General features: G+C 37.1%; 1 protein-coding gene across 4 annotated transcripts in view; it reads right to left on the minus strand.

Annotated features, from left to right (window-relative positions):
* The window catches only part of SEPTIN14 (septin 14), an 87,780-nt gene that overhangs the window by 20,478 nt on the left and 54,717 nt on the right, over nt 1-12,585 (minus strand). For all 4 annotated transcript variants that reach the window (XM_033426241.2, XM_049699865.1, XM_049699864.1 and 1 more), the window contains 2 exons: nt 7,679-7,865; nt 4,041-4,202 (listed from right to left, as the gene is read on the minus strand). In XM_033426241.2, the coding sequence (XP_033282132.1) occupies nt 4,041-4,202; nt 7,679-7,865 (349 nt within the window). The remainder of the gene's footprint in view (nt 1-4,040; nt 4,203-7,678; nt 7,866-12,585) is intronic.

The raw sequence follows: 12,585 nt of genomic DNA on the forward strand, positions 1-12,585 counted from the left end.
CCACGGAGTGGCTGGGCCCGTGAGCCATGGCCGCTGAGCCTGTGCATCCGGAGCCTGTGCTCTGCAACGGGAGAGGCCACAACAGTGAGAGGCCCGCGTACCACAAAAAAAGAAAAAAAAAAAAGAGAGAGAGAGAGAGGGCCCAAATAAACAAAATAATAAGTGAAAGAGGAGAAATTACAATGAATATTACAGAAATTAAAAAATCATAAGAGAATACTATGAATAATTATAAGCCAATAAATTGGACAACCTAGAAAAAATGGATAAATTCCTAGAAAAATATAATCTCCCAAAACTGAACCAGGAAGAAATATATAATCTGAACAGACCAATATTTAGTAGTGAAATTGAATCAGTAATCAGAAAACTCCTAGCAAACAAAAATCCAGGACCAGACAGCCTCATATGGGAATTCTACTAAACATATAAAGAAGAGCTAATACCTATCTTTCTCAAGCTACTCCAAAAAACTGAAGAAGAGGGAACACTCCCAAATTCATTTACGACTCTACCATTACCCTGATACTAAAACCAAAGACACAGCAAAAAAAAAAAAAAGAAAGAAAATGACAGGCCAACATCTTAGGTGTATATAGGTACAAAAATCCTCAACAAAATATTAGGTAACCAAATTCAACAATATATAAGAAGAATCATAAACCATGATCAAGTCTGATTTATTCCAGGGATGCAAGGGTGGCTCAATATCTGCAAATCAATCAGTGTGACACACCATATTAACAAATCAAGGGATAAAATCTCATGATCATCTCAATAACTGTAGAAAAAGCATTTGACAAAATTCAACATTCATTCATGATAAAAGCTCTCATCGATGTTGGTGTAGAGGGAACATATCTCAACATAATAGATGCCATTTATGACAAACCCACAGGTAAAATCATACTTAATGTTGAAAACTGAAAGCTTTTCCTCTAAAATCAATAACAAGACAAGGATGCCCACTATCACCACTTTTATTTAACATAATATTGGAAGTCCTAGCCACAGCAGTCAGAGAAAAAAATGTCATGAAGAACCTAGGGGTAAGACAGGAATAAAGACACAGACCTACTAGAGAATGGACTTGAGGATATGGGGAGGGGGAAGGGTAAGCTGCGACAAAGCGAGAGAGAGGCATGGAGATATATACGCTACCAAACGTAAGGTAGATAGCTAGTGGGAAGCAGCCGCATAGCACAGGGATATCAGCTCCGTGCTTTGTGACCGCCTGGAGGGGTGGGATAGGGAGGGTGGGAGGGAGGGAGACGCAAGAGGGAAGAGATATGGGAACATATGTATATGTATAACTGATTCACTTTGTTATAAAGCAGAAACTAACACACCATTGTAAAGCAATTATACTCCAATAAAGATGTAAATAAATAAATAAATAAATAAATGGCATCCAAATTGGAAGGGAAGAAGTAAAACTGTCAGTATTTGCAGATGACATGATACTATATACAGAAAACTTTTAAGCCTCTACCAAAAAACTCCTGGAACTAATAAATGAATTCAATAAAGTTGCATAAAAAGGTTAATATACAGATTTCTGTTCCTTTTCTATACACTAATAATGAACTATCAAAAAGAGAAAGCAAGAAAACAATCCTGTTTAAAATCACATCAAAATGAATAAAATACCTAGAATTGGCTTAAAAGAGGAGGTGAAAGATCTATACTCTGAAAAATATAAGACGTTGGTGAAGGAATATGAAGATGACACCAATTAGTGAAAAAAATATACCACAATCATGGGTTGGAAGAATTAATAATGTTAAAATGTCCATACTACCCAAAATAACCTGTAGATTTAATTCAACCCCTATCAAAATACACATGACATTTTCCACAGAACCAGAATAAATAATAATAAAATTGTATGGTTCCACAAAAGTCCTTGAATAGCCAAAGCGATCTTGAGAAAAAAGAACAAAACTGGAGGTATCACACTCCCTGACTTCAGACTATACTATAAAACTACAGTGTCAAAATAGTATGGTACTGACACAAAGACAGACATGTAGATCAATGGAACAAAACAAAGAGCCCAGTTATAAAACTACACAAATATGGCCAATTAATCTATGACAAAGGAGAGAAAAATATACAATGCGGAAAAGACAGTCTCTTCAATAAATGGTGCTGGGATAACTACATGATAACTACACAGCTACATGTAAAGGAATGAAATTAGAACCTTTTGGCATAAGATATACAAAAATAAACAGAAAATTGATTAAAGACCTAAATGTAAGACCAGAAACCATAAAACTCCTAAAAGAGAACATAGAACACTCTTTGACATAAGTGGTCACAATATTTTTTTGGATCTTTCCCCTCAGGCAGAGGATACAAAAGCAAAAAAAATAAACAAATGGGATCTAATTTAATTTAAAACCTTTTGCACATCAGAGGAAACCATCAACAAAATGAAAAGACAACCTACTGAATTAAAAAAATTTGCAAATGATATATCTAATAAGGGGTTAATACCTAAAATATATAAACAGCTCATACAATTCAACATCAAAAAAAAGCAAACAACCCAATTTTTAAAAAGGGCAGAAGACCTCAATAGACATTTTTTCAAAGAAGACATGCAGATGGCCAACAGGCACATGAAAAGATGCTTAACATTACTAATCATCAGGGAAATGCAAATCAAAACCACAATGAGATACCACCTCACATCCATTAATATAAACTATTACTTAAAAAAAAAAACCCAGAAAGTAACAAGTGTTGGCATGAATGTGGATAAATTGGAATCCTTGTACACTTTTGGTGGGAATGTAAAATAGTGCAGCCACTATGGAAAACAGTATGGCGGTTCCTCAAGAAATTAAACGTACAATTACCATACAATCCAGCAATTCCACTTCTTGGCACTACCCAAGGGAATTGAAAGCAGGGACTCAAATAAATATTTGTACAGGTATAAAAGGGCAAATATTATATATTTCCATCTACTAGAAGTACCTTGAGTAGCCAAATTCATAGGGCTGAGGGAAAGAGTAATGGGGAATTATTGTTTATTACAGAGCTTCAGTTTTTGAAGATGAAAAGAGTTCTATGGATATAGATGGTGGCAATGATAGTAGCACAACACTGTAAAAGTATAATGCCACTCAGCTGTAAGCTTTAAAAAAGTTTAAGGTGGTAAATTTCAGGTTATGTGTATTTTACCACAATTTTAAAACCTCTTAGAAGAAAACTTATAAGTAAATCTTTATTACCTTGGATTTGACAAAACATTCTTAGATATGACATCAAAAGCACAACTAACAATAAAAATAAATAAACTGGACTTCATCAATATTAAAAAGTTTGTGTTGCAAAGCACACCAAAAATAAAATGGAAAGACCAACAGATTGGGAGAAATATTTGCAAATCATGTATCTCATAAGCAACTTGTATCCAGAATATATAAAGAACTCTTACAACCCAATAATAAAAAGGCAAAAGCTCAATTAAAAATAGACAAAGGGTCTGAGTAAATTTTTCTCTTGGGAAGACATATTAATAGCCGATAAAATCATGAAAAGACCAAATATTATATAATTCCATTCATATGACATGTCCAGAACAGAGAAATCTGAAGAGAAAGAAGTTGATTAGTGGTTTCCTAGGGTTGGTGGAGAGGAGGGCTGACAGGTAGTAGGTGAGAAAGCTGAAGAGTATGGGATTTCTTTTTGAGAAATAAAAATGTCCTAAATTTCGTTGTGGTGATGGTTGCACACACTGTGAATAAACTAAAACTCACTAAATTGTATATTCTAACGTGTGAGTCACATGGTATGTGAACTATATCTCAATAAAACGCTTTTTAAAAGAATTGATTATCAGCAAACATTTTTCAAAATCAAGAAAGTGAAACATTTTCCCACACTGGCTTTTGGGAAAAAAATATCTTATTTATAGTATCTTTGTCAGATACAAGTGACACTATATTACTAATATTGTTACTTATAAATTATACTTTCATTCCCACCTGTCAAATAGAACTGATATTCAGTAGTTAGAAGCTTACATTCATTGAGGTGTCCACGTCCATGGTAGCTTCATCATCTGTTGGGAACTGGTATATCTGGATGCCATTACTAATCAATTCACTCATTATCTTACACTTAAATTTCTGTAAATCATTTTTAGAAATTGTATCTGCTTTGGCAATCAGTGGTATAATGTTCACCTATTAAGAAAGAAGCAAACAAAATCTCACCATTGAGGATTTGTTATTAATTTGTTATATTTACAGTCAAAACCTCAATTTCTGACAATAAATTTTCATAACTAGATTATCACTGGCTATCATGACTTCCTCACAGAATTACTTTCCAAAATCATCAGTACTTTTGAAGATTAATCTTTAATCAGAATTCAGGTTTAGAAACCTCAATTTTCTTTCTCAAACTTTCTTACACATCTGGAGTTAGTAAAATGTAAGTAGCAAAATGAAGTATGATCAATTTGATTTCATTATCAATTTGATTTCTTATTAAACTGAGTATTAAACAGTCAGAAGAGACCTTTCATCAAAATTATAGAACAGATCAACTTTGTCCTTCTACCTGTCATTCATTTGCATCATCTTCTCCATAAATCCACCTTAATCACTGTCCCATTTTCTAGGTAGAATCTTGTTCTACCTAGATGACCTTGCAGGTAGATCTGCTTGTGTTTTCCAAAGACCACCTAAAAATAGTAGACTTTTTTTTACTATACTTTAAAAGCTGAGTGTGTATATATGTGTGTATAGCACCGTGCTAACAAAAAAGTCCATTTGTAATTTGTAAAAAGAAATGATTTCACATTGCATATTTGAACTTGAAATTTTATACATAAAATTTTCTTCCTAGCTCTACAATATGATCATTGCTTCTCAATGAATTTACATCTTAATAATTAAACTTTGTAGAAAATAACAATATAAAATTCCAAAATATGTTTTATTACTGTTAAAATAAATTGTTACTGTTAAATCATAGCTACACAACGTTAAGTTCTGTGATCTAGTAGAAATGCATAAAAGTCAGTTTTAGGTCTATTGCTTTTGTTTTAGGTTCCTCAAAGTACATTTTAAAAAAATCCTTATGAAAATCTAGGGCTTCAATATTATAACGTAGATGTTCAAAATTTTGTCTAATTTTTTTTTTTTTTTTTTTTTTGCGGTACGCGGGCCTCTCACTGTCGTGGCCTCTCCCGCTGCGGAGCACAGGCTCCGGACGCGCAGGCTCAGCGGCCATGGTTCATGGGCCCAGCCGCTCCGCGGCATGTGGGATCTTCCTGGACTGGGGCACGAACCCGTGTCCCCTGCATCGGCAGTCGGACTCCCAACCACTGCGCCACCAGGGAAGCCCCAAAACTTTGTCTAATTTTAAAATCTTGAATAATACCTTGCATAGTAAAAAGCAGACAACTGCTATGGTAGATTCAAGACTAACATAAATGTCTTGGGTTGTATTAGTGAGAAAGCTGGGAAAAGATATCCTCCAGTGATAGTAAATCATTACCACATGAGAAATGAAAACGCTTCATGTCAATAATTCCTCAGGTGTTCATATATAAGGAACAAAAGTCACTTATTGCAAGGAGAGCTGAGAAACCTGTAAGAGAAGACAACAGACAGACACAGCCTTGCCCAACCCTTTATGCAATGGTCTTTGCAAAAATTAGTAACTTCTTGTATCTGGAAATGGCTTGATGATTACAGCTGCCCATAAAATTAAAAATAAAACTGTGTGTCCTTGAGTATTGAATATAGTACTAACCGAGAAATTGAGACAGCTCTTAATTTTAGCTAGAAATCTAACTTCTTTCAACTACTTGGTGACTTAGATTAAGTACAACGTTTCTTTCCAGTTTGAACAATACATAGCAAAGGTCAGGCCTTCTTTGATAAAGGGAACGCAATTTTAGAACTCTTCCTCCCTTCAACTGAATAAAGTTGAAGACAGCATGTTTTACCAGGGCTGAGTGCAGAAAAGAATTTCATGACATAACAAGTTCTTTCATATGTACATTTGCTCTCTGTTGGAAAAAAAAATTATATATATTCTGAATTTTCTCTGACAGAACCAGTAGCCAGGATCATGAAATCTTCATGTGTCACACCATCAGTGGTACCGGGTAAACGTTAATGGCATTATTTTATAGTACTATAGAGTAAATTCTATTTCAAAACTACAGGTAAATGACCATGATCTGAATTATGATTTAATCACAAACCCCTAAATTTAAAAAAAAATTTTTTTAAGTTTTTAAAATTTTTATTTTAGATTGGAGCATAGTTGATTAACAATGTTGTGTTCATTTCTGGTGTACAGAAAAGTGATTCAGTTATACACATACATGTATCTATTCTTTTCCAAATTCTTTTCCCATTTAGGTAATTACAGAATATTGAGCAGAGTTCCCTGTGCTATACAGTTGGTCCTTGTTGGTTGTCTATTTTAAATATAGCAGTGTGTACATGTCAATCCCAGACTCCCAATCTATCCCACACCCCCACCCTTCCCCTCTGGCAACCATAAATTCTGTTCTCTAAGTCTGTTTGTTTCTATTTTGTAAGTTCATTTGTATGAATTTTTTTTTAGATTCTGCATAGAAGTGATATCATATGATATTTGCCTTTCTCTGTCTGACTTACTTCACTTAGCATGATAAATTTTAAATTTTATTAAATTTTTTAAAACCTGTGTCTCATTTTCCTAACTGATACACATTGTAATTAAATTTCTCTGGAAAGGAAGAAAGGTTGAAATGTATCAAATGCTATTATGGGCTGAATATGTCTCCCCCTTCTCTCTCACACATATCTTAAAGCCCTAAACCCCAGTATCTCACAAAGTATTTGGAGATAGAGCCTTTAAAGAGGTGATTAAGTCAAAATAAGGCCATGAAGATAGGCCCTAATCCAATCCCACTGGTGTCCTCATAAAAAGGGGAAACTTGGACAGAGACATCAGCTGTGTGTACAAAGGAAAGATCATGTGAGGACGCAGTGAGAAAGTGGCAATCTGCCACCTAAAAAGAGGTTTCAGAAAAAATGAAACTTGGCGACACCTTGGTCTTGAACTTATAGCCTCCAGAATTGTGAGAAAATTAATTTCTGTTGTTTAAACCACTAAGTTTGTGGTATTTTGCAATGGCATCCCTAGGAAACAAACATAAATGCTTTAAAGATTAACAAAAAAGGACTTCCCTCGTGGCGCAGTGGTTAAGAATCCGCCTGCCAATGCAGGGGACACGGGTTCAAGCCCTGGTCCGGGAAGATCCCATATGCTGTGGAGCAACTAAGCCCGCGTGCCACAACTACGGAGCCTGCGCTCTAGAGCCCATGAGACACAACTACTGAGCCTGCGTGCTGCAACTACTGAAGCCCGTGTGCCTAGAGCCTGTGTTCTGCAACAAGAGAAGCCACCACAACGAGGAGCCTGCGCACCACAATGAAGAAAGCCCGTGCACAGCAACGAAGACCCAACACAGCCAAAAATTAATTAATTAATTAATTAATTTTTTTTAAAAAAAGATTAACAACAACAAAAAAGATATATATATATACATATTACAAAATAACAAGTTCTCTGTGTGCAAATGCCTTCAAGATTTGTATTATTTCACAATAAGTATCAAATCTTGATAGGTTGATAGATTTACCGAACGCACCTTACTGTCAATGTTCTTCATGGTTAATAGATCAAGGGGTTTCAGAGAATGTCCTGTAGGTGAAATGAAGTAAAGGCACACGTGGATACGGGAATCATGGTAGTCAACAAAGGAACGCTTAATTTTCAATTCTTCTTGAAGATAGGACTCAAACTGAGCATCTATGTAGTCACCTATTAGCTGGTAGCTGAAAAAATGATTATTTAAACATTTAGCATAACAGATTAATATCATCTGATGTCTGCATTTTTACCATTTAATATCTAGTTAATATGTGTACTCACTAGTTTGCCACAGTGATAAAATGTGCATAATATGTCCTTACAAAGATAACAGCTACAAGCTGTTACAAAGCAACAAAAAGTCCTCTTGTTTATAGAAAAGGAAAAATGATCTATCAGTTCAATGAAGTTCAAATCAGAAAACAAATTTTTTATATGTATACATATGTATAAGTGCAAAGAACCAAGAATGCTCAAGACATACTGAAAAAAAAATGAAGAAGATATATTCTTCATATATCACGGCTTACTAAGTATGAAGTAAAATAATTAATACAGGATGGTATCAGCACAAGGATAAAGAGACTAAAGCACAAGAGAATTTTTGGATGTGACAGGACTGTTCTATGTCACAACTAAGATGGTGGGTATAAACTCTATGCATTTTTTAAAACCTACAGAAGTATACACCACAAAAATTGAGTCTTACTGTATGTAAATTTTAAGAGTGCCACCAGTATCATGACAGTGAATACATCTCTCCTTTTGCCCCCCTTTTTAACAGCTAATAATTGGATCCACCCACAAACAAAAGTACCTCTGTGGGAGATGGGACACAGCACCACATGCCAGGGAACCAGGAGGAATCTTGCCCAACTGTATGGCAATAGGGAGACAGATGTCCATACAGGCTGTGGAACCAGCAGGAGCCAGTGAACCTGCCACACCCTCTTGCATACAGTCGTGGAAAAATTGAAGTGTGGTGACTTGGACACATACCCACAGATGGGAGAGACCTGTAGAAGTTCAGCAATCCATATGGCAGATTCCAGCACTTCGTGGAGAATAAAAAAGAATTTGGATGCGCTGGAGAGGGTAAGAGGAATTTCGCCAGTGTCAATGCTCCCCCAAAACAACACAGCACAGGGCTGAAATAGTCATCAGTAACCTCTCCCACAAGAGAATGGGAGGCTGTGAGTGAGTGCCCAGCACCCAGTGCCTGGCTGTGCAGGACATTGTTGGAGAAAACCATTTCTCTCCAGCAGCACCTAGAATACTGCAGCCGGAACTCCATGACTAGGGACAAAAGGACACCAGGAAAGAGGTAGATAAGAATATCAAAGGGCATTAAAGGGACATGCTGACCAAGCTCAGGACTTCAGCAGGAAACTCAGCCATTAGCCTCTGGGAGAACCTCACTTGATGATCTGCCCCATTGGACCCATGCATACTCCCAGTGCCCCATATAAACCCACACCTCCCCACACTCTGCAGCAGGCTGTGTGCACACTCCTGCATGTGATGGCAAGAGTGAGATCTGGTAAATGGAGTGTGCTCAGAAAAATCAGACCAGAATCTGTGAGCAAGAGAAACCACTTTCTGGAAATTTTGAGCTATAGCACCACTTTCTGAAAGGAAAAAAAGAAGTTCCTAGAAGCCAGCCAGGAGAGTTGTAAGAATCAGAGAAGGCATAAAAGCTTAAGAATTTTGCCACAAGAGGGAGTAAGAACTGTGGAGCTGGGCTGTCCATACAAGATCAGAGAAAGCTCCCAGATATAACAGGACGAATAAACAGTATATCCACCTAAATGCAACTAGTAAAGGATTTGAGGAGCTGTCTGCTACTTCAAGTGCAAAAGCAGCAATGCAAAACTCCAAGGAATGTGAAGAATCAAGAAAACATGTCACCTGCAAAAGATAATAATAATCCTCTAATAACTGAATCACAGGCACAGAATTTTGCAATCTATCTGAAAAAGATTTCAAAATAATTGTTTTAATGAAACTCAATGAGATACAAGAAAACACATAAAGACAATTCAACAAAATCAGAAAAACAATGTATGAGCAAAATTAGAAACTTAAGAAAGGGATAGAAATCTTAAAAAAAAAAAAAAAATCCAAACAGAAATTCTGGGACTGAAAAATTCAATGAATGAAATAGAAAATGCAATAGAGAGCATCTACAGCAGAAGAGACCAAATGGAAAACAGAATCAGTGTGCTAGAGAATAGGAACTTTGAAATAACTCAAGCAGAGGAAAATAAAGACGCAAAGAATGAAAATGAATGAAGAAAGCTTATATGATCTAAGGGACTTCAAAAATATATAAATATTAGAATAGTTGGATTTCCATACTGAGAGGAAAGGAAGAAAAGGGCAGAAAGTTTATTTAAAGAAAGAATAGGGACATCCCTGGTGGCGCAGTGGTTAAGAACCTGCCTGCCAATGCAGGGGACACGGGTTTGAGCCTTGGTTCGGGAAGATCCCACATGCCACAGAGCAACTAAGTCCGTGTGCCACAACTACTGAGCCTGCACCCTAGAGCCTGTGAGCCACAACTACTGAGCCCGCGAGCCACAACTACTGAAGCCCACGCGCCTAGAGCCCATGCTGCGCAACAAGAGAAGCCACAACGATGAGAAGAAGCTCGAGAACTGCAAGGAAGAGCAGCCCCCGCTCGCCGCAACTAGAGAAAGCCCGCACACAGCAACGAAGACCCAAAGACAGCCATAAAAAAACAAACAAATAAATAAATAGAAAGAATAGCTGAGTGGTGACCTAAACGGGAAGGAAATCTAAAAAAGAGGGGATATATGTATACATATGACTGATTCATTTTGCTGTACAGCAAGAAACTAACACAACATTATAAAGCAACTATACTCCAGGAAAAATTAACTTAAAAAAAAGAAAGAATAGCTGAGAACTTCACAAATTTTGGGAGACACTTAGCCATCTAAGTTTACAAACCTAATAGATCACCATATATCTCAATGCATAAAGACCTTCTCAAGACACCTTATAATGAGGCTATCAAAAATCAAAGACAGGGGCTTCCCTGGTGGCGCAGTGGTTGAGAGTCCGCCTGCCGATGCAGGGGACACGGGTTCGTGCCCCGGTCTGGGAAGATCCCACATGCCGCGGAGCGGCTGGGCTCGTGAGCCATGGCCGCTGAGCCTGCGCGTCCGGAGCCTGTGCTGAGCAACGGGAGAGGCCACAACAGTGAGAGGCCCGCGTACCGCAAAAAAAAAAAAAAAAAAACATCAAAGACAAATACAGAATCCTAACAGCAGCAAGAGAAAAAAGAAGTGTAACCTATAAAGAAACCCCCGTTAGGCTATCAGCAGATTTCTCAGCAAAGACCTACAGGCCAGGAGAGAGAAAAATAACAAAATATAAAAATTGCCAGCCAAGAATACTCTGTTTGGCAAAGTTATTCTTCAGAAATGAAGGAGAAATAAGATTTTCCCAAACAACAACAAAAAAGCTGAGAAAGTTCATTGGTACTAGATCTGCCTTGCAAGAAAATCTTTAAGAAATTCTTCAGACAGAAGCAAAAAGACACTAATTAGAACATGAAGATGTACAAAAGTATATAACACACTGGTAAAGGCAAATATACAGATTTAGAAAAATCTAATCTGTGATAAGATAGCATGTTAACAACTTAACTAGAGTATAATGGTTAAGGACAAAAGTATTAAAAATAACTATAGTACTGTAATTTGTTAAAGAATATATAATGTAAAAAGAGGTAAATTTGTGACCTCAAAATATAAAATGGGGAGCAAAAGGGTGAAATTTTCTTATGCGATCAACGTAAACCACGTATCAGTTTTATCTGTAAGATGTTTTATGTAAGTTTCATGACAACCACAAAGCAAAAACCTAGAGTAGATTCACAAAAGATAAAGAAAGGGAAATCAGAACATACCAGCACAAAAAATCACCAATTTACAAAGACAGAAAGAAACAGAGAAAAAAACTAAATAATGGAACTACGAAACATCCAGAACACAATTAATAAGATGGCAGTAGTAAGTCCTTACATCTCAGTAATTATTCTAAATATAAATGAGTTGAACTCAGTAATCAAAAGGCACAGTTGGCTAGATGGATTAAAAAAATAAAACCCGGGGCTTCCCTGGTGGCGCAGTGGTTGAGAGTGCTCCTGCCGATGTAGGGGACACGGGTTCGTGCCCCGGTCTGGGAAGATCCCACATGTCGTGGAGCGGCTGGGCCCGTGATCCATGGCCGCTGAGCCTGCGCGTCCGGAGCCTGTGCTCCGCAATGGAAGACGCCATAACAGTGAGAGGCCCACATACCGCAAAACAAACAAACAAACAAAATAAATAAATAAATAAAACCCAACCATCTGCTGCTGACAAGAGACTCATTCAGCATTAAGGACACACATAGGCCCAAAGTAAAGAAATAGAAAAAGATATACCATGAAAGTGGAAATGAAAATAAAGCAGGGGTGGCTGTAAAAAAGATCCAACTGCATGCCATCTATTACAATAGAGCCATTTTATTATTTTTTAATTGAAATATAGTTGATTTACAATGTTGTGTTAATTTCTGCTGTACAGCAAAGTGACTCAGTTATATATATATGTACATGTATATATACATATATATATATATATTCTAGAAGACTATTACTTTTTTTTTTTTTTTTTTGCGGTACGCGGGCCTCTAGCTGTTGTGGCCTCTCCCGTTGCGGAGCACAGGCTCCGGTCGCGTAGGCTCAGCGGCCATGGCTCACGGGACCAGCTGCTCCGCGGCATGTGGGATCTTCCCGGACCGGGTCACGAACCCGTGTCCCCTGCATCGGCAGGCAGACTCTCAACCACCGCGCCACCAGGGAAGCCCGTAGAAGACTATTACTTTTTAATACAT

This window comes from Orcinus orca, chromosome 16 (genome assembly GCF_937001465.1).
Source record: "Orcinus orca chromosome 16, mOrcOrc1.1, whole genome shotgun sequence".
Classification (NCBI taxonomy): domain Eukaryota; kingdom Metazoa; phylum Chordata; class Mammalia; order Artiodactyla; family Delphinidae; genus Orcinus; species Orcinus orca.